Source organism: Actinia tenebrosa, unplaced genomic scaffold (genome assembly GCF_029948245.1).
Source record: "Actinia tenebrosa isolate PJP-AT-01 unplaced genomic scaffold, QUT_ActTen_1.0 PGA_scaffold9__36_contigs__length_13948895, whole genome shotgun sequence".
NCBI lineage: Eukaryota > Metazoa > Cnidaria > Anthozoa > Actiniaria > Actiniidae > Actinia > Actinia tenebrosa.
This window is the reverse complement of record NW_028292586.1, coordinates 7,425,475-7,445,798: the sequence shown is the minus strand read 5'-3', so window position 1 is coordinate 7,445,798 and position 20,324 is coordinate 7,425,475. Positions and strand designations below refer to the sequence as shown.

General features: G+C 37.9%; 3 protein-coding genes and 1 long non-coding RNA gene across 5 annotated transcripts; 1 reads left to right on the top strand and 3 right to left on the bottom strand.

The window, feature by feature from the left end:
* Positions 1-2,353: 2,353 nt before the first annotated feature.
* Positions 2,354-5,558, bottom strand: LOC148904661 (ER degradation-enhancing alpha-mannosidase-like protein 3). Its single transcript, XM_089025313.1, has 6 exons — positions 5,299-5,558; positions 5,175-5,220; positions 3,762-3,862; positions 3,588-3,627; positions 3,313-3,425; positions 2,354-2,567 (listed from the first exon to the last, which is right to left on the bottom strand). Exons 1-6 carry the CDS (start codon positions 5,400-5,402, stop codon positions 2,369-2,371), a joined length of 603 nt encoding a protein of 200 aa, XP_088881439.1. The 5' UTR covers positions 5,403-5,558; the 3' UTR covers positions 2,354-2,368.
* Positions 5,559-6,377: 819 nt separating this feature from the next.
* On the top strand, positions 6,378-8,089 carry LOC148904660 (uncharacterized). The gene is made up of 3 exons (XR_016118918.1): positions 6,378-6,504; positions 6,907-6,994; positions 7,929-8,089. It is a non-coding gene; the product is annotated as an uncharacterized LOC148904660 (long non-coding RNA).
* A 503-nt stretch (positions 8,090-8,592) lies between these two features.
* Positions 8,593-15,985, bottom strand: LOC116306993 (transmembrane protein 198). Of its 2 annotated transcripts, none has more exons than XM_031717138.2 (9): positions 15,737-15,985; positions 14,598-14,795; positions 13,437-13,561; positions 12,965-13,049; positions 11,726-11,874; positions 11,162-11,273; positions 10,049-10,180; positions 9,351-9,433; positions 8,593-9,267 (listed from the first exon to the last, which is right to left on the bottom strand). In XM_031717138.2, the coding sequence occupies exons 2-9, from the start codon at positions 14,722-14,724 to the stop codon at positions 9,256-9,258; spliced, it is 825 nt and encodes a 274-aa protein (XP_031572998.2). In that variant the 5' UTR covers positions 14,725-14,795; positions 15,737-15,985; the 3' UTR covers positions 8,593-9,255. The 2 variants fall into 2 exon arrangements, with proteins under 2 accessions (XP_031572998.2, XP_031573005.2); XM_031717145.2 differs by lacking the exon at positions 15,737-15,985 and adding an exon at positions 15,459-15,479.
* An 866-nt stretch (positions 15,986-16,851) lies between these two features.
* LOC148904659 (uncharacterized) lies at positions 16,852-17,715 on the bottom strand. The gene has a single exon (XM_089024463.1). The coding sequence runs from the start codon at positions 17,713-17,715 to the stop codon at positions 16,852-16,854; it is 864 nt and encodes a 287-aa protein (XP_088880589.1).
* Between the last annotated feature and the right edge of the window lie 2,609 nt (positions 17,716-20,324).

Sequence of the window (20,324 nt, the reverse complement as noted above, 5' to 3'; positions counted from 1 at the left end):
CAAACTCCATGATCATAGTTCCTGCGGTCATGCCGTACATGTATCAGACTCACTCCCTTGTGGCCTGAGTCAGGGTGTGATACCATACTTTAAGGTGCCTGAAAAATATCCAAGAAGATACGTATTGATTAATAAAGACTAAGGACATAACATTCAGAGGACTCAAAAAACTCCTAGAGTCCTGATGTTTATTTCATAGTCTTTATATTTATGATGAATATTGGTATGATTCTATTAAGATATTTATTACTAGATGTAACCCTTTCAACCAAAGTAAACCCCCTCTTTTCCGGGATTGTAATTTTGTTTATATCGTCCAGGTTTGAGGTCTTATCTTGGCAACGCTAGATAGGAACTGAATTTCAGATATAGGAAAGTCAAGGAGCTGTTGTAAGCGCCACTGTCTAACTAGTGCTTACACGGGAAAGGACACTATTTTCATGGACAATTTTTACAACAGTCTTGCCTTGTGCCTTATTTGCAGCCACGTAGTACTTATTTTTGTGGTACTGTTCGCTCCCCATAAAGGGTTTCCACCACTTTGAAAAATCTCAAACCTTCTACGATGGGACCACGAGGCAGCTTTGAACATAGGAGTTATCATGCTTGTTGGTTGCCCTTAGCTGGAAAGACAAAACCCCATTAGTCGCATTTCTTGTCCGCCTTCATTCTCCCGATCAATACTACACTTCAGCGAAACCAAGACGACGGGGTGGTGGTATGATTTGGGGTTGATGTACAAAAGCGCATTCCTGATAGAGGACTATAATTCGAACATGGGTGGATAAGATAGTAATATCAACTTCCAATTGTATGGAAGAAGAGGAGGCAATGCGCTGGTACATGCGACGAGTTATGAAATTTCCTTGTCCTTGATGCTGTGGCTTTTAAATCCTAACGTCATTGAGGGGTTTTTTTGTAGATCATACCCCCCCTGAATGAGAAAGAGATCCTTTGGCAACCTTTAGAGAGGATTAATACTGCACTGGTTGGGAAGTGGGGATCAAAGGTTGGAGACCTGGAAGGAACAAGGGGCGGCAAACCCCTTCAGACTTGACACGTTGGATACCATCTTTCTTCCTGTCAAGGGTATTGGCTGTGACCACACACCTTTCAAGGTCCTCACTAGAGAAGGCAACCGGTAACAAGGGCTTCTCACCCCAGAATGTCCCAAGAGAGAGGTTCCTCATAAATTAACCAAGACAACATTCATGTGTGACTGCTGTAAAGTGTATTTGTGCATCAGCAGGGAACTCAACTGTTTCAGAGTATGGCATACCAGGTAGAATATTGGAAAGAGTAATCCATCCTTCCTGTCAATTCATTCCGGATAATGGCTACTCTTTCCAAATTGTAGGTTGTAGGCACCGAACTTTCATATGTAATGCTGACAGAAATATCTGATTAACCATAGTTCTTGGACTGACATTTTTTATATCAAAAAATGCCTTGTCATATAATTTGAAAACTTCTACAGCAAACCTACATTCTAGCCAACCCATCGCAATGCATACTAAGAACACGTTTGTAAATATTTACACATTTTTAAACCTTTATCTTCATGAAAGGCCCATTATTTATATAAACTATTATAAAATACTTAGAAGAAGTGTTTTTTAATTGATTTCTTTAAAAGAAGTGATTTTTAACTTGACATATTTGGCATTTTTATGTCCCTGTGAATTTTCAATAAAATGTAACATTGACAAGCCTCAATCTCATGTCAGAGATGCTCATTTGCCGAACCAACACCATGAATAGAAAGTACACTTCCAAACCTTTCATTTGAATATGGGGTTCCTATTAATGAAAATAACTCCTTCATGCTTAAATATCAGTTTGAATAAAAGGGGTTAAATTTTGCTGGTTTTCTGTTGTGTGGAGTATTTTTGAGCTGGGATCCCTTTGGTGAAAGGGTTAAATAATTCAAACTAAAAAGATACTCTGGTAAGCTTTTTACATGGTAATTCTAAAAAAATCTGACTGCAAATGATCACAGGTGTATATAATGATAACTTAGGCAAATACTAGACGTCCTTTTAGACCGACTATACCCAGTATGATGAGCTGATAACTTGCTAAAGTGTCTCAATAGACCTTCTTGGCTTTGCTGTAATGTTTCCTATTACAGACCACTTGTCATTCCCTAGAGTATTATTTCTTTGTTTAACTGTTGCCCACAAGAAGAGACATCAATACATGGATACAACTATAGGCCTCAAGCATGATGACGTCCCATACCTTCTTCCAGAATCCTTCGTTTTTTTTTGTTTTTTTTTTGCTAAGTTTCACTATTGTCTTGATATTCTCAAAAGAGTTATAATGTTTGAATATGAAAAGAGTCCATTTTGAAAAGGATTGTGAAAGTTTAAGTATTAAACATCAATTTGAACCTTTTTGTTGGCTGACTTACTTTAGGATATGGGATTCCTGTAGAAGTATTGAATGCTGGTAGTAATCTTGTTGCAATTTCTGTAGCCATGTCAAGAAGCTCTCTATTATACCATGTCATTCCTTTCCCATCCCTCTTTAAAGCCACAGCTGCTACATGTCCACCCAGTAGACCCCTGAAAAATGAGTTTTAAAAACTTTCATTTTTAATTTGTTGTAATTATGCTTTCTAAGATAACTAATTTTCAAATCTGTAAAGTGTGCCTATGAAGAATCGAGATGGACAAACTCTGGGTTAAAATAATGACCATTCATTGAACAATGATCATTCATTCATTCTCATAGTACCACGAGTCGCATAGGAATTGGAAATTGTCTGGTCAAATCTTTGTCTTTCCAGTCACTTTGATCAGTAACATTGAGCCAGAATCCAAGTATGACAGAGCTAAACTGAACTAATTTGGCTGGTCATCATGACAGGTGATTGCATGACCAGCTGTTATTTTTAGTCCTAGAACTATAACTCATTCATGACATTTTTCACTAACAAGAATGTCTGTTGGGGATCTACTTAACATAATAAAATCCAAAGAAAGGTATGAATTGCCCTATTTCACATGACGTCACTGCTTGTTTATGTGGGGGATAGAATCGCCAAATCCAATAGAAAATTCAACAAAATTTGCTCCTAGTGAAACAGTTTAATCTAAAATGGCCTGGTTATCAGATATAATATGTGTTAATGTGTACCACAAAATATTCTGAGCGTTTTCTGGCTATTCTACTGCTCTTCGTGGATTGATACGGGTTTAGAACAATTTTTCGGTGAATTTGCATTGATTTGACCCCCTCTGACGACCATGATCCTTTATGTTTAAACAGTGAAATAGGGCAATTAAGATTAGACATTAGACCACTTACCCAACCATTCTTATATTAGTCTCAAACACTGACACCACAAGATCACTGTCAAACTTTACATGTTTTATTACTAGTTTTGTAGCCCTTTCAAATTCCTCTATATCACCAAAAACCTAATGAAGAATACAAAGATAAACATGCAGAGTAAATTTATGAGACTTCTTGCATGGCTGCATGGTGTAGGTCCAATACATAGTCAACTCAAATTTTCTTTAAATTTAAATGGCTTCTACTCATCATGAAAATATGAATATAATCTTGATTATGATACTTACAGCTAATGTATCTAAGGTATCCACAAGAGTTAAAGAAAATCTATTACAAAAAATAAATATACAGTTAGTTCATCTGTGATGTTTTTGAAATAATCACGCATAAGAATCAGACTATTTTTGACTCACAATATGTATGGTATTTACAGAGCTGGCTTGACAAGATATCGTACTTACTTTCCTAATGCATCATCTACATCTCCTCTACTTGGATCTACACCTCGGACCCGTCCCTTACAGCTTAATGGCATCAGTTCATCTGCTGGGTAGGCATATTTCTGAAATCAATTGACCAAGCAATTAGGATGAATAATTTAGGTTGGGAACTCTTGAAGCTCATGCCTTTGTGTTTGGTGTTTAATTGTGTAGTTCCAGAAATTATCCATACCCCACTCCCACCCCTCTCACAGAGGAATTTGGCAATTTTCCAAATGGCAGGGGAGGGTCAGAGAAAGAACAATAAAAAAAAGGACTACACATAAAATATATTTTTTTTACAAGCCACCTATCCGAACCCAAGCAGTCATAAATGCAGCAAGTGTAGTGACCATAGCGGGCAGTGACACACTTGCAGAAGCAAACTTTCAGTGTTTTCCAAAATTAGCAATGAAAATCCTAGGATTTTAAGATGATTTTCAGAGCCTTACAGATTCTGGTCTGCTGTAGCAATCATTAGTTAATGCACATAAATTAGGTTTAATATGAGTGTGATAAAGCCGTGAATAAAAACCATATCAGTGAAGTAATATGATATCAATTCACAGTAAACTGGAAACTTCAAGTTTTGCTATTTTATCAACCCTAATGTGTAATAAATAAGTTATTAACCTCTATTTATCACAAGCCACTTGTAGACCTCCACTTTTGATATAAGTGTATAGTAATTAATTTATGTAAAGCATCAACATTATGTAACAATTCAAGATATGAATTTACATTTCTGCAATACTTCAATTTATTAATGTCAACAAATTTTTGATTTCATGACCTACAACTATTAATACATAAATCATACTTCATAACATTTTGTACAATTATTTCCTGTGAAAAATATCAAGTTTTGATATAGAAAATTCACTATGAAATTATTCTTTAGCATGGGTGGGCCACAGATGATCAAATCATGACTCAATATTGACAAACACAACTGTATTGATTCAATAGTAAGCTTTATATTTAACCTTTAATAAGCAAGGACTCAAAAATATAAATAAAAAAGTCATATCCAATGCGTTTTAAAATTTTTTATTCAATTTAAGGGAGCATAATTTTTGTGCATTTGCAGTCAAAATTGGATTAATAAATTGCCAACAACATAATTTGTTTAAGTGTTTTTCGCTAAAGAGGAAATCTTAATGCTCTAAACAGCTGTTCATTGATAATATTCGTAATTTCAAGTTGTAAAATTTAAAATGAAATTTGAGTCAAGTTTTGATAGAAAAAGAAGAATCAATGGAATGACGGAAATATAAAGCCGTTGTAAGGTGATATGAAGGTCGCTAGAGAGCCAGACAATAAAGGTGAGTTGAATGACTAGAAGAAAAAACAAAAAGATAAAGCGACAACAACATGTATTGAAAATAAACTCACCATGTACGAGCCATAAGCATGACGGAACATCTCCTTTACTTGGTCTCTAGAAATACCCAGACATTCAAAAGTTTATTGTATTAATCAACTCCTTTTCGACCTTAAAATATTAACCATTCCTTACCTCATTTTGATCTTTTCTTCAAATGACATTGCTGAAGACTCAGAACTAGACATTGCCACCAAAAGTGACACTAAAACAAGCCAAAACATCGCTCTTCTAATCATTTTGGCCCCCAAAGGTTCTGATATTCAGCAATGTCGATTGGTGTTGGCTTAGAGCCGGGTTTTATTGTTGTTAAGTGGCTTATAAGGACGGCATTTTGTGGTTTTGTAGAGGACTAACTCAATCTTCTCAGAGATTCTATTTCGCCATTTTGTCTTCGTGGCATGACGTCAATATAAGGAGCCTGGAGACAAGTCTAACTAATCACGTGACGTACATATGTTGTGGAATCCGTGGTTGCCATAACGATTTAAAATTACTTTTTTTGAAAAAAAATAGTTTTTAAAAATTTTCATTTTATTAAAGGAAATTTAAGTGAGAATAAAAACCTAAGAAATCCATCCTAGAAAGGAAAAAAAGAAAAGAAAGACCAATGAAATAAATTGAAAAATAGGCAATGAGAATTTTTCGGTTGTCATGTTGTCCGGAATCCGTGGTTGCCATAACGATTTAAAATTAATTTTTTGAAAAAAATGTTTTTGCTAATTTTAAAAATTTTATCGAAGGAAATTTAAGTGAGAATAAAAACCTAAGAAATCCGTCCTAGAAAGGAAAAAAGAAAAGGAAGACTAATGCAATAATTTGAAAAATAGGTCATGAGAATTTTCGGTTGTCATGTTGTCCAATTTTTTTCGAAAACATTTTCAATTAGCAATTTATTGCTGAGTTAAAACAGAAAAGATTAAATGAATTGGGGGAAGGGGGGTGGGATTCTTTAATTAAGATTACCGCTCATTTTTCGATTTTTTCAAAAAGGTCGTCTTAATATTCAAGACAATATGCGTGCATAAAACTGAATATGGACTGTGGTATCGGGTATTGTTGGATAAAGAGCTCAATATTCTGCTGCAAAATTAGAAATAAAACTACCACACGAAAACAACAAACAATTATGCATGAATCATTAATCAATCTGCTCATCAGGATCAGTGACATAGCGGCCCAAGTAGGATGGACCTCACTTAACAACCCCCTCCCCCACCGGGTTGCTATGCAGGCTAATGTTAAATTAAAAGAAAGACGAAGCAGAAGAAGAAGCAAGCAAGCACCCAATTAGGTAGACAAGAACTAACTTTTGCCCGGAAAAGGATTTCAAATGTAGATGTGAGTTTTCAACGCTTTTGACCAAACTTTTTTGTCTGACGAAATTGACGCGAGCTAGTCTTCAAATAACGTTTCAACATATAAATTTTACAAACAAAAATTCATCGTATAACGGGAGTAAAACATATAAATTGAGAGCAGTTTCGGTTCCATGAATTTTTGTAGAGGGGTGAATATTACAAAGGCTTTAACAGGAAAGTGAGTAAAAGGGCCGGGGGGTGGCTTACTAATACTGAGTGGCTAGCGCACTCCCCATTACACCACCTTTGGATTAGTCCCTACGAGAGTAAAACACAACAGGCTTCAACAAGCATTATTTTCAATCAAAATGTTTTATTAAATATTTATACTTTGATTATCCTAGTCCCAAAGATTTACTTTGTTTCTTTATTTTTTAAAAAGCTTCCGAGAGGAGCCTACGAGCGAGTAATTTTATGATTAAGGGAACAAAGAAAAAAGACAAGAAAAAAGTAAACAACTGATAACCAAGGTATACTTTGCTATGCTTTTGAAGCTTTTCTTCTAAATTTGTGTTCTATATGGTAAGATAAAAATGAAATGCTATTTTGTATTAATTGAGAAAGTGTTTTTAACCCTTTCTTCCACATCAAATGTATCCATAACTACAATATTTCCCCGATATCCACATGTTACTACATTAATACGTTTACTACGTTTACTGCGGTTTTCGATATTCTACGAACTCATTAGTTGCAAGCTGCACGCTGAAACTAGTTTTTTCACTGCCGTCAATCAAAAATAATCCGTCGGTACCTTTTATGTTATTGACTGGCGGCAGTAAAAGGGCTCAAAATTAGCGATTTGTTATCTTTCATGGTTATCTTTAAGATGAAATCTAGAATTTCACTATTACTTTGGTATTGTTTAGTGTGTAAAAGAAGAAAACCCATGCACAGCGCTTTTAATATTTTTGTGCAGCCCAAGAGCTCGATGGACTTTTGAAAAAAAAACTGACGAACACCTCCCCGTAATACTTTTAGATGGATCCTCCTCCTCCAAGAGGTACAATATTAAATAAAATGCGGTGATAATAGACTACTGTGGTGGCGAAGGATATATCTTGGAAAGCCGGCGCAGCGCACTTTACGCCCTCTTTCCATAGGTGATTCTTCTGTAGGGGGCCATACCCAATATGGCTGTCGTGAAACTTTTCTATAGATCTAAAAAAGTCAGATGTGCCAGCCTCCTTTCAATAGTAGAATATCATTCAAAGGGGGGAACTAAGTAACCAAGTGACCCAAGAGGATAACCCTCCCCTCCCCTCCCTTCTCCGTCAATTTTTTCTTTCGAACCCTGAAACAAACTCTGGGCTGAACAAAACCAGTACATGTCCGACTCACAGATCAAACCCTGAAATAACCTCTGAGCTGATTCACGGATTAAATTCGAATTTCCCTCGTTAGGTTTAGCAGATGGAGAAAAATCCTCAAATCAAGGAAGAAACCTAACAAACTCTACTCACGTTTCATTATGATTTAAAGCTGTAAATTGATTAAATTTTGTAAATTTTACTAGAAGTCAGAGACGACTTTGAATCATAATAAATCATGAATCCTGACTGCAATTTTGGAATATTTCTATTTACATGTGATGAATAGTCCAGGAGCCCAAGAAAGATAGGTAGTTGTGATACCAACACACCACCCTTGATTTCCTTGATTCCCTGCCCACTCTCTTTCCTATTCCCATGGGGCTGCAATGTAGGGTGTGGTCCAGTAGCTATCACCAAGCACCTAATCATATAAATGCTGATTTTAAATATTCAATAATTATTTGTTGTGATATGTGATTGTCCGGGTGGGTTTAGTCTTAAGGGACAGGTCATTAACACAGGAGAATGTGGGGGGAGGGGGGGTGGATGATAAATTCCCCAGAAATGCACTTTTTTTCAGGGAAAGAAAAACATTTTTCAGGACACCCCCCAAATATAGTGAAATTCTCCAATATAAAACTTCACAATTCCCCCTAATTTCATTCAGGTTAGCTTCATGTCACCGCCATTTGGCTTTCATTTTTTTTCAGGATGCCACCTTTTTCTCATCCACTGCCCCCCCCCCCCCCCTCCCATAATTAATGACCGGTCCCTAATATTTTAATAATCTTAGTCTCATTCTTATACTTACGCCAAATATACCCAGTCTACAGTTTTGACTACTATAAATAACTGGGGCCACTTAGACAGCAAGAACCAATCAAATTGAAGAATGAAAACAATACATTCCGACTTTGGATAGTGGAGCCAATCAGAAAGCAGCAAAAAACAACAGCCTATCTAGTTGTTTACACATAACATCAGGGTCAAATTACAATTCTCATGTAGTCTAGGTTTCTGATTGGCTCCACTAGCCAAAGTTTGATGCATTGTTACCATTCTACTTTTTAGTTGGTTCTCTTGTGCATGTCTAAATGGTGTTGGCCCATTAGGCTCCAATGTGAACTGATATAATATTGCAATACAATGTCATATAAAAATAAAAAGCAACAGCAACATGTTTTCTTGTATACACCTTGTATACAGAAACAATAAGAGAGCCATATGCTACTCAAAACCATTCTAGTCTGTATAACTAGTCTACAAGCTAGAAGTAATTTCAGTATTTATAGATATGCGTTGTGACTGGAATTAATGAATTTAAATTGATCTTGTTAAACCTTTTATCAATCATCATCACTGACTTGTAGTCTTGTTCGGTTTGGTCAAGTGCATGTTTGATAGTAATAACATGACCTTTATATCAGAGGCTGGAACGATAAAGACAGTGGTGTTAAATAATAAGATTAAAAGTCATAAAAGAATCTGCTGTAAAAAAAAAAGATAAACTCACCTGATTGTCAGATGCAAATTCACTCATCATTGTGCCGTCAATATTCAGAGGAGGCGAAATTAGTATAGGACGGCCATTGTAAGCTGAAATAAGATTTGAGGAAAAAAGCTAAAGCCTAATTGCCTTAATCAAACCCTAAAACAACCTCTGGGCTGATCAAAGTCAGGGCACAGCTAACTCACAGATACATTTAACCCCTGAAACAACCTCTGGGCTGATCTAACTCAGGGCATGGCTAACTCACAGTGAAACAACCTCTGGGCTGATCTAAGTGAGGGCATGGCTAACTCACCATGAAACAACCTCTGGGCTGATCTAGGTCAGGGCATGGCAGTGAACTCTCGACAGATAAACCCCCAAAACAACCTCTGGGCTGATAAAAGACATAATTATTTTTTCTATGCACCCTCCAGCTGATCTGAGAAATTTTATAGCCAATCAGAATCGAGAAATGTTGCTAACGTGAGGTGTCGCTTTACCTCTTGAAATTATGGATTTCCAGGCCACAAAATGAAAAAAAAAGCATTTGCTGATATCAGTAGTTAACACGATAACAAATAAATTAAAAAAATTTATTGCAATAGTAGACAAGTTTTTATTTTTCGCTGGTCAATTTTCACAGGCTTCATGACACTTCTGCAGTGACATCATTACTACGTCTCTATTTCAGATTTGCTGGCTATATTAGTTTACCTCACCTCTTTTGTGATCTTGACCTTTTGAAGTCTTACCAAACTGCAAGGCCATACCAGCCACGAACAGGATTGGAAGAAATGAAAACACTGTCCAGGTGTACCAGCATTTTGGAATCATTGAAGAATTGATGTGTCCTATTGTTACAATAAAAAATAACCTATAATTATGCTATTTCAAGCATAAGTAAGAATAAGCAAAATTCAAGCATAAGAAGTCCTTACTTTACAGTGAAAACAAGCCCGGGGGGGGGGGGGGGGGAGGGGTACTCCCCTATATTTGCTATACGGGTATGTGCCGCCAAACAGGGTATGGTTTTCAGCGATTCTACTCTGGAACAAAATATATAAAATTGCGCTCGCTCTGGGACAGGGTATATAAAATCACACTCTCTCCTCTCTGGAACAGGGTATCCATTTTCGCAATACCGGAACAGGGTATGATTTTCAGTGATATTGCTCTGCAACAGGGTATGAATTTCAGCCATTTTACTCTGGAACAGGGTCAGGTTTCAGTGGGCATAGAGGCACATCCCTACCCTAAACGGGCAAGAGTACCCCCCTGGGAAAACAAGTCTGACTCAAGTATAAGCCAGGGCCTCAGAATAAGCCAGCTCCACCAATTTTCTTTTTTGTTTCAATATTGTTTATTTTTTCTAGAGCTAAATAGGTAACTATAAATGGAATGACATACAAAGAAGGCTGCATTGTTTGCATTGGTAGTAATCAAAATGGGAATGTACAATTTGCTGAGCTGAGGGAAATTTGTGTATTTGAAAGAAATCCCAACAACATTCAATTGATTATGAATACATTGAATACCCTTGGTTGGAATTTACATTTTCATGCCTTTGAGGTAGATAACAAATGAAGTCTACTCTTGAATGTAATACAACAAAAAGGTCTCAAAAACTTGCCATTGCTCTTTCAGAATATGCTGGCCACCAGCTTCAAAGTCATAACCACCAGCTACTACCAGCTACTATTTCTTTTCTATAAAATATCTTCTTTTACTTGTATCAGATCACAGCCTGCTACTTCAGATTTATAACCACCTACTCCAAAACATTCTGAAAGTCCTGGTATAGAATGGAATGAATGGTAGAACGAAAGTCTTACCATGCAAAACCTTGATAGAGTAATAAAGGGTGACGCTATTCTCCACGTAATAGTCAACAGCATTGGTCAAACACGCTGCACCAATAAAAGATGTGGCAATAATAATTATAACCTGGAAAAAATGATAACAAAAAGTCAGTCATCTTTATTTGTAATTCTCTCATTAAAGTTTATAATTTTCAGCAGGATGTATAATTTTAAACATGATGATAAGCATCAGGGTAGCACGGGCCTCTCACCAATGCGGCCCAAGTTCGAGTCCTGCCGATCTCAATGTAGTATGTGAGTAGAGTTGTTTGTTGGTGTCCTCCTGTGCTTTGGGGGTTTTTCTCTGGGTTTTCCGGTTTTCCTCACTCCTCAAAAATGAACTACTAAATATCATATCAACTGGCTAAAAGAATTTGCATGATATTGAAAATTCAAAATGGAATAGAATTTCCCTGACAATTCCAGTACACAAGGATATTACAGGAAAGCAGGACTGGGGTCAACATCTAGCCAACACAAAAACTATAGAGTTATCCTTAATCACTATCATTATGGTTATGTAAATCTCATCATTACCTTTTGCATGCAGATTATTAACAAACCACCGACAATCGCGCATCCCATCAATATAGCCAGCGGCATCCAGTTGTTGTCAGCCAAGTAAGATGAATGTTCATGTAGAACTGGTAGGAAAGCCATACCAACAAACCAACCCATGGTTGCTCCTGCAAAATGAATATGATCTGTAAGAATAATAATGTATATAGGAAACGCCCTTGCTGATTCTATTGTTTATACATAGTGCTATTCCTCCAGCATGGCGGTTTCCTGTTTTGTCACGATATTTTGTATAGTATTTATAAGGCCTATTTACACGGCACGATTTGCCGCACGACTTGACGTATACGGCAAATTTTGGTACCATTTACACGAGCACAACTTGTCGCACGCGGCACAAAAAAAACGCGAGCAATTTACTCGTCATTACAGCAAATGTTTCTTTTTGTAAAATGCCACCATACACAGTTGAGAAGTGCAGTAAATGATCATGTCTACCTTGTTATTCGATGAGAACATTCAGAATTTTTGCACTTCGTGTTTAATTACCAGTAAAGACGTTTTCATGGAAATCCGCCATTTTGTTTTGGAATCAACTAGTTCCAGTCCCAATCTCGGTCAAAATCGTCATATTTACATCATTTTACCTACGGCATGTCGTAGGGTTTTAAGCCAAAGTTTAAAATGCTACGACAAGTCTTGAGGCCGCGTACGTCTGTCGTAGGCCATTTACACGCCCCGATTTTGAGCTGATTTTGCCGTATACGTCAAGTCGCGCGCGGCAAATCGTGCCGTGTAAATAGGCCTTTAAGGTGTTGACCATTTACTGATACCTTAACGTATGATGCAGTTTGATCACAATGATGGTCATAATGGTGAATATGACAATGCTTAAATAATGATACTAACGTCTTTATTAACTAATAAAGAAACATATATCAATTTTACAAGTAAAGATGAGCATGGAACCTAATATTTAAGAGTGCTTTCACCAATATTGAAGAAGTACTTTGATTTTTATATATTATGTTTTATTTCTTTTTATACTGTTTACTCATTCTCGGGTTTTTTTTGTTTACTCATTCTCAAGAATTTTAGTGAGAAAAGGCATCACACATTTGACAGCAAAAAATTTAATTTTACTACACAAAACCAAAATTGCTGTATATTTTATAAGACCTAGTCACAGCTGACTAGTTATTATTTGCACTATTTCGACTTATAACTAAATCTTGTGTTAAATAACTAGAAACGTACCAAGGATAAAGAGACCAACATAGAAAACACACAGAGCAATAACTCCGAAGATGAGACCAGTAGCAGCTGCTATCCCCAGGAAAACCTAATAAAATTATTAAAATACCTCAATTATTATTAAAGCATGCATGCACTAAGATGAAAATTGGAAATGACTTGAAACTTGGTTAAACTTATCTATATGGCCCCTATATATAGTTGACAAGAAACATGTTTTCTTCACAGTCAAAAGTGGAAGATAAAAATAATCAATTATTGTAGCAGCTAAATATTGAGTAAATGACATTATTTACTGTTTTTTAGTTTTTAAACTAAACCTTCTTGGCAATAAAGTGCTTAAAATGCAGAATTTTTGGAAGAAGAGTAATTCTTGAAAAGTCAACAAGAAAATGCACACCTGCAGTGTACTGTCATAATGCACACAATCTCAACCAATCAAACACGTCAGATTTGATCTTATTATTTTTATTACCTGCTCCTTGTGATCACGCATTGTGCCAGAAAGTTCTGTGATGTACAGGGCACATAGAGTGTAGGCAATGAAAAATCCAATCAGGAAACCAGTACAAAACAAAATGAACTTGAACAGTTTGTATCCTGAGAAGTGAATGCAAAAAGAAGTAAATATGTTTCAGAAAATCATGAAAGAATCACTTTGAATTGTGTCATGAAGCTATTTAGCAGTTTGATGAAAGAATATTGATTGTTATTTATGTATTCATTGTTTTACTCTTCTGCGTCTTCCACGGGACTATGTAATTATATGCTAAATATGCAAATATGTTGTATAAAAAGAAATGTGTAGTTGGTGAGAGATATATCAAAAGAAAGAAGCAAAGCCGGAATCTTGTCCAGATAGATTACTAGATTACAAAGTGGCCATTGAAGTAGAATAATTTTTAGTGAGGGCCAAAACTAGGCTACAGTGTCTAACTGCAATGTTGATAAATCCATAGTTTATTTATCATTTTTGCAAATACACACTCTGTGCAGCCACTGTTAAATCCAATTTACTACGTATTTATTTGTTGAATGTTAGTGTTAGCAAGCTTTGTCATTTTAAGCATTTTATATGCAAAGAGAAAATTGAAACATCCTCATCCTCTCTCCCCCACCCCCCACCAAATAAAACTTCTCTGACTTTTCTGTTCCATCTCAGATATGGAAATTATTTTGTGTGCCATGTGACACTGCCATGTTTTTATCCAAACTATGCAAGATCTACATATACATACTATACAATACATCACAGTTAATAGAGTTAAATCATAGATAACTATGAAAAAGTCCCGGGGGGGGGGGGGGGGGGGGGTACTCCCCTATATTCGCTATACTTGTACGTGCTGCCAAACAGGGTATGGTTTTTAGTGATTCTACTCTGGAACAGGGTATATAAAATCACGCTCGCTCTGGGACAGGGTACATGAAATCACGCTCTCTCCTCTCTAGAACAGGGTATCTTTTTTTGCAATACGAGAACAGAGTATGGTTTTCAGTGATCTTGCTCTGGAACAGGGTATGAATTTCAGTGATTTTACTCTGGAACAGGGTTAAGGTTCAGAGGGTTCAGCGATACATCCCTACCCTAATTGGGCAAGAGTACCCACCGGGGAAAAAGTTGATGATTACATACCAAAGAAACACATGATAAAACCTATGACCATGCAGATAGAAGCTAGAACACATAACTGGACATCATAGGTATTTCTTCGATCACAGTTATTAGTATCCCCATTAAGGTGGATATCCGATACATCCATGCTGGGACAATCTTGCAGTCAGAAGAATTCAGTTCTCATATACTGAATATTTCCTTAGAAAGTGATCAAGGCTGGAAAAAATGAAATGTCAGGAAAATTGTGTCAAAAGCATCATCAGGGACTGGTCATACAGTAAAGTTGGGGTGGTGATGTAAAACTGGATTTGAGGAGCTCTTTTTTTTTGCTGGTCCAGTATAAAACGAGGTTGAAAAAATGATGACCCTCTCAGTCAGACAGCCCAACCTCTTTTTAGTAGTTCAAAATTGTGTGAACCACCCCCTGTTTCTACCACCCCTACCCCCCCCCCCCCAAATTAATTAATCGCCAGTCCCTTACTACCACAACACTACGCTTTGCTAGAAACCTAACCTTCGTAAACAGATACAGCAAAGCTTTTGTCTCACCACTTCCTCAGACTTCTATTCATCACACTACCAACATCACACAAAGACACAAATGCAGATCAAAAGATCCCTTCAAAATTATCTTATTAAATCAACCGTTGGTTCTCGCTGTTTAAGTAGCCCTGTTATTGTCACAGAGTTACTATGATCAAATGAAGATAAAAGATCCAAATAAATGTCCCCCATCTCCCCACTTTAAAATATAAAATTTCAAGAAAACGGTTGCACTATCAGAACTAAAGTGAAATACTGTGCACTCAATATAAACATATAAACAACATGCCTCGGTGAAGAAAGCATTTTATCAATCAAAGCTCTATTATTTCATACTTTCGTTGAAAGTTCAGCCTTGCGGTGGTTCGTCCTTATACCCAAAGCCGTGATTTAACGATAATAACAGTTATTTATAAACATAACTCAAAATTAGTTCGTGGCTCGAGCCATGCACAGTAAAACTAAGCTTTCTTGCTTAAACGAAATAGCGAGTCTAATAAATAGCTCATACTAGCTGAGAACGTTTTTCCCACTTGATAAATTAAGGCTATTACTGTTGGTCTATAAATACTGTGTATATAAATAGAGTTAACATATCTTTCATTTTATTTTACCTTTATATTTATTTGTTTAAGATGATCGGATCGACCTCTTCCTGTTTCAACACGAGCTTGTTCCAACATAACACTCCATGCATGACACTCCATGCATGACACTGAGATCAACCGTACATGTCTTGACCGAGGATTGCCCGAGTCTGCCCAGGCAACCCAAGTTCACTTCATTTATAAGAGAATGTATGGGGATTTTGTTTGGGACAACGTGAATAAAAATTTGTCGACTTGCCTGTTGGTGTCATTTTGCTTATTTTCGGGTTATTTTGAACTCCTGTATGCAGTTTCAGCGAGTTTTGAAGGGTATTTTAGGGTATTTACACAGGGAGCCCGGCTTTAGCATTTGTTCATGAATAAATGAATCAGTAAGTGCTTTATTGGGTTTCCTGTGTTGAGATTTGAAACAAGGCGCTGATACGTTGTAGTCTGGTAGCAGAGGGGGATTTCGTTCAACCCACGGATTAGAAAAGGTTTGAATTCGGATTCCGGAAGAACTTCACCCCCTGAACAACACCTGTTAGTTAGTGGAGTCGAATCGTGGTATAGGTTTTGAGTTAAGGGGAGGTTTTTATTTTAGACCAAAAACCACAGGGTACCCAATAATGATTTTTTGGAAAAAAAGCTTTTTCATTTAAAATTGCTACAGAAAAGCATCAAACATTACACAATCCATAGCCAATACCTCCTTGAGAATAGTATGTCAGTATAACCCTGTTAGGAATATAACATATCTTCTGCGCATTACACATAATCTTAAATCTCGAATTGACATTTGTGAACTGTTCTTTTTGACTGTAAAAATCTCCAGTTTCATGAAAGATGTTGGTCATCAAAAAATATTTTAAAGATGAACGATAACAATCCATTACATTGATTTTTTTAGTCACGTGAAAATATTCAACACTAATACTAGAGGTTCAGAATGTTTTGTCTCTTACTTTATGGCCTAAAGACGACATGATAGCTGGCTCGTTACAGCACTTTAGTTAGTTACTTAACTAGAAATAATGAATCAACCATATATGGTTATCCATTTGTATGATATTAATTTGTTTTCTGTATCGAGTATGCAGGTATACTTATGTTAGGTGAACCTTATGACAGAGTGAAGTTGTTCACTCTTCCTCATCGCTGTCATCTTCCAAGTCGTCGTCAGATCCCTCATCTGAGTCCCCAGCTGTAGAATGTGGGTTATTGCATGTTTCGTCACGCATGCAAAAGCACGACTCCGTACAGGAGAGTCCTGAATTGTAGCAGGAGCAATTACCTTGACACCGAGACTTCTTACAGTTACATGTAGTTAGCTCAACAAGACTGCGTGGAGCAGGATCCTTCGTCATATAGACTGGTTTGAGAGTACCATCTTCTATCTCCCATCCATGGCCTTCTGGACTCTGTAGATCCTGCATCGCTATGAGGGAGCTTCTCCAGATAAATGTTTGGTAGCTTGTGCGCTTCATGTGCTGTCTTAAGCTGTCTGATGTTGGCGGAAGAGCCTCATTTCTGCGTTTACGCTGTTGGCAAAACATTAGGTACCGTAGCTCGTCCATGGTACTTGTGCTTCTTTTCGTATTGGGATATAGATCACGTATGAAAGCTTCCGTCTTTTCAGCAAGCGTATCATCCAAATCTGGCTGCTGACCAAACAGGCTGAGAGTTATCTGGTGAGTTGCACTGCACTTGAGGGCAATCCACGGTTTCTTCTTCCCACGATGGGATATGATGCTCGTCGAATCGCAGCCAGTGAGGGCGTGGAATGCTGGCAGACACTGACACAACCTTTCTCCTAGGCTTTGCTGGATAGTATGCACTGGAATGTATCTCTGACGGTCGCTTAAGCCAGTACGAAACCACAACTTTCTGCATTCAATTTCAGAGAAATGGGATACACATAGGACAAGAACGTCGGTATCTGGAGACTGGATGATGATTACAGAGGTAGGAGACTCTCTCACAGCATATGCAGCATGAAGGATCATTCGTGTATCTGCTTCCTCGTGATTGGACTTAAGGGCGTCAATGTCTTCAGTTGGTCTTGCGCGTGTGATCCTCACAGCTCTCTCTCCATCAGCCAGACCTCCTCCGATGATAAGGTGTTTTCCTTGCTTCAGCTTTTCTTGCCCAATCTTGCACAATAAAGAGGTCAGAAAGTCACACAAGTTGATCTTATTCTTTGGGTTTTGGATGTACTTTGCTCACTGTTTGGGCACTGGTGTATTAGGACCAGTTATTCTGACTTCAAGAGCATCTGAGGACCCTCTTCTGGTACGCTCTCCAGCTTTGATAGAAGTCGTCCAGTATTGATCAAACACGAGGTGAACTGCTGTGCAATTGTTATTTGAAAGCTGCGCTACAACAATGGTGAAGTATTTCAAGGCAAGTTCAGCGAATGTACTTGCTCCACAAGATTTGTGCATCTGGATAAGTGCCATACCATCAATGATATGAACGATGTCACCTTCTGATACTGGAAGTGTTGTTTGAGCATTGACTCCATCTTCCAGAACTGATGTCAGGTCACTTTTTGTAGATTTTCTTATGCTACCATCGATGTGTACTAGTGAACAGGGCACTGGAGATAACTCATACGACAGAACTTCTCTAAGATTGATCTGTCTGACATTTGCCACGATAAGCAATCTTCCAAATAAATCTCTGTCAGCTTTCACGGTTATCAAACGCTCGTCTGCTGCTCTGAGTTGTACTTTCCTTGAAGTTGTCTCAAACGTCTTTATTTTGAGTTTAGTGATGGGATCCCAAAAACTTATGGTGTTTGTGTTGATTCGCTTCTCTATGAAAGTGGACATGTGCTCTTTGCCTTTCTTGGTACAGCTAACAAATGCGTCTCCCAAGTCTCCAGGTAAGACTACACCAGTGGCAAAGTTCATAATATCTGTCGCGGTATCTTGAGAAAATGGATCTGTCATTAAACCTGTCGAGAAGCAAGATAGTAGCTTCTGAACATCCTCCTCATCTCGTTTAACTCTCTTCGTTGATGCCTCTTTGTGAACTTCCTGTTCGTTTGATTGTAGGCCGTACATTTGCTTCAGTGCTGAAGTAATAGATGCGCGCTCATGGGCAGTCAGGAACCATCGATTTAGGGCTGCAGGGTTCTGAGATATACCGATGATGCCTCCTTTTGCTTTGGAGTCGGCATTTATAGATTGCTCTAGCGCCATATCTATCCACACCTGCGCAAATGGGTTAGTGGAACGACTAACTGCATGACCACCGGACTGAAATTCCTCATAAACTCTTGGATGTACTTTGGCCAGGCCATTCATATCTGAGAGATAAACAGGCAGCCATCTGGCGTAGTTTTGGCGATCCATAGTGAAGAAGTGAGGTAACATAGCAGCTACTGTGGTAAGATGAAGATCCCAGTCAGCTGTTCGTTCTGCCTTGATAAACGGAAGTAGAATGTTGACCATGGACATGTATTCCTCCCAGAATGCAAACATCTTCGATTCAGTGCTCCTTGTCTTCTTGTATTCTTTAAACAGCTCGGTAACCTCGGTTAAGTCTGTTTCTAGCTTATGGATGCTCTTGCTCACCTTTTCTTTCTTCTCCACTACCGTGATTGACTCTTGTATCTTCTGAAAAAGATGGTTTCTTTGACGGCCAATCACTTCATTGTCGTTAGTTTGGCACCATTCAAGGAAAGCTCGCCACATTAAGCGGAAGAATGCTTCCATAGTAAGCTTGTGGGCTCTTACTCCACGATTATAGGCTTTTCCCTTCATTAATGCCGATGCTGCGCCAGCTCCAAAAACGCCAGATTCAACAAGGAGATCATCTAACCCCGAGCTGGCATATTTCTTGCCCATTAGCGACAGAAAGTTTAAGGCTATATGAAAACCACCGACACGAATTACGACATCTGAGAATTCATCTGAGAACCTCCATTGTAGCTGCTTGGCTTTTATGTAGATCGCCAAGTCGAAAGTTATAACAGTATCTGCCTGTCCAACGCTAGCGCTAATTGCCTGAGCATGCTTTAGGACAGTGTAGATGGTACTGAAATCGGTAGATGATCCTTCTATCAAAGGACAATAGCCAATGTTATTAGTACATGGAATATCGGGGAAGAGAATGGAGTTGAAACCGCTCCAACTTGGGATGGACTGATTCTCACATGCTTCTACGATTACATCTTGGGATAGACATCTGTCGTTTAACCTTAATACTTTCCATGTAACATCATTTGATGTTGCACAGTTAAATGCTTCACTCTCTTCGGTGAACCACTCCTTGTCAACTTTGCCAACGTACTCAGCGACAGTTGGTCTCTTGCCGTGCACCGAGCATTCTTCTAGAGTAACCACGCTTTCGTCTGTCTGATGCGATCTTTGTCTTGTTTCGTGTTGGGCAAGACGTGTGGAGGGCAGCTCGGGTCCGAACTGCTTTTTCTGATACACAACCATTGTAGTCGCATGCGTGGTATTCTTACCATCAAGCGTCTCCTCGTTAATGTCACTGTTATCTGCAGCCAGCTGCACAAATAAGCCTGGTGATATATTGGTGGGTACTACCGTGCCATATTCATGCGCCTTAGCTAACACCTCCATGGCAATGCTAGTGTCTACTG

Excerpts from the sequence above, each read along its gene's own strand:
- LOC116306993 (XM_031717138.2), bottom strand. The coding sequence starts at position 14,724 with ATGGATGTATCGGATATCCACCTTAATGGGGATACTAATAACTGTGAT. Across the intron at positions 13,562-14,597 it reads TTTTATCATGTGTTTCTTTG|GATACAAACTGTTCAAGTTC; the intron begins GTATGTAATCAT and ends TTCACTTCTCAG. Across the intron at positions 9,434-10,048 it reads AGGTCAAGATCACAAAAGAG|CTTACAATGGCCGTCCTATA; the intron begins GTGAGGTAAACT and ends ATCTTATTTCAG.
- LOC148904661 (XM_089025313.1), bottom strand. The coding sequence starts at position 5,402 with ATGATTAGAAGAGCGATGTTTTGGCTTGTTTTAGTGTCACTTTTGGTG. Across the intron at positions 5,221-5,298 it reads GAAGAAAAGATCAAAATGAG|AGACCAAGTAAAGGAGATGT; the intron begins GTAAGGAATGGT and ends GGGTATTTCTAG. Across the intron at positions 3,628-3,761 it reads GTAGATGATGCATTAGGAAA|ATTTTCTTTAACTCTTGTGG; the intron begins GTAAGTACGATA and ends TTTTTGTAATAG.
- LOC148904659 (XM_089024463.1), bottom strand. The coding sequence starts at position 17,715 with ATGATCCTTCATGCTGCATATGCTGTGAGAGAGTCTCCTACCTCTGTA.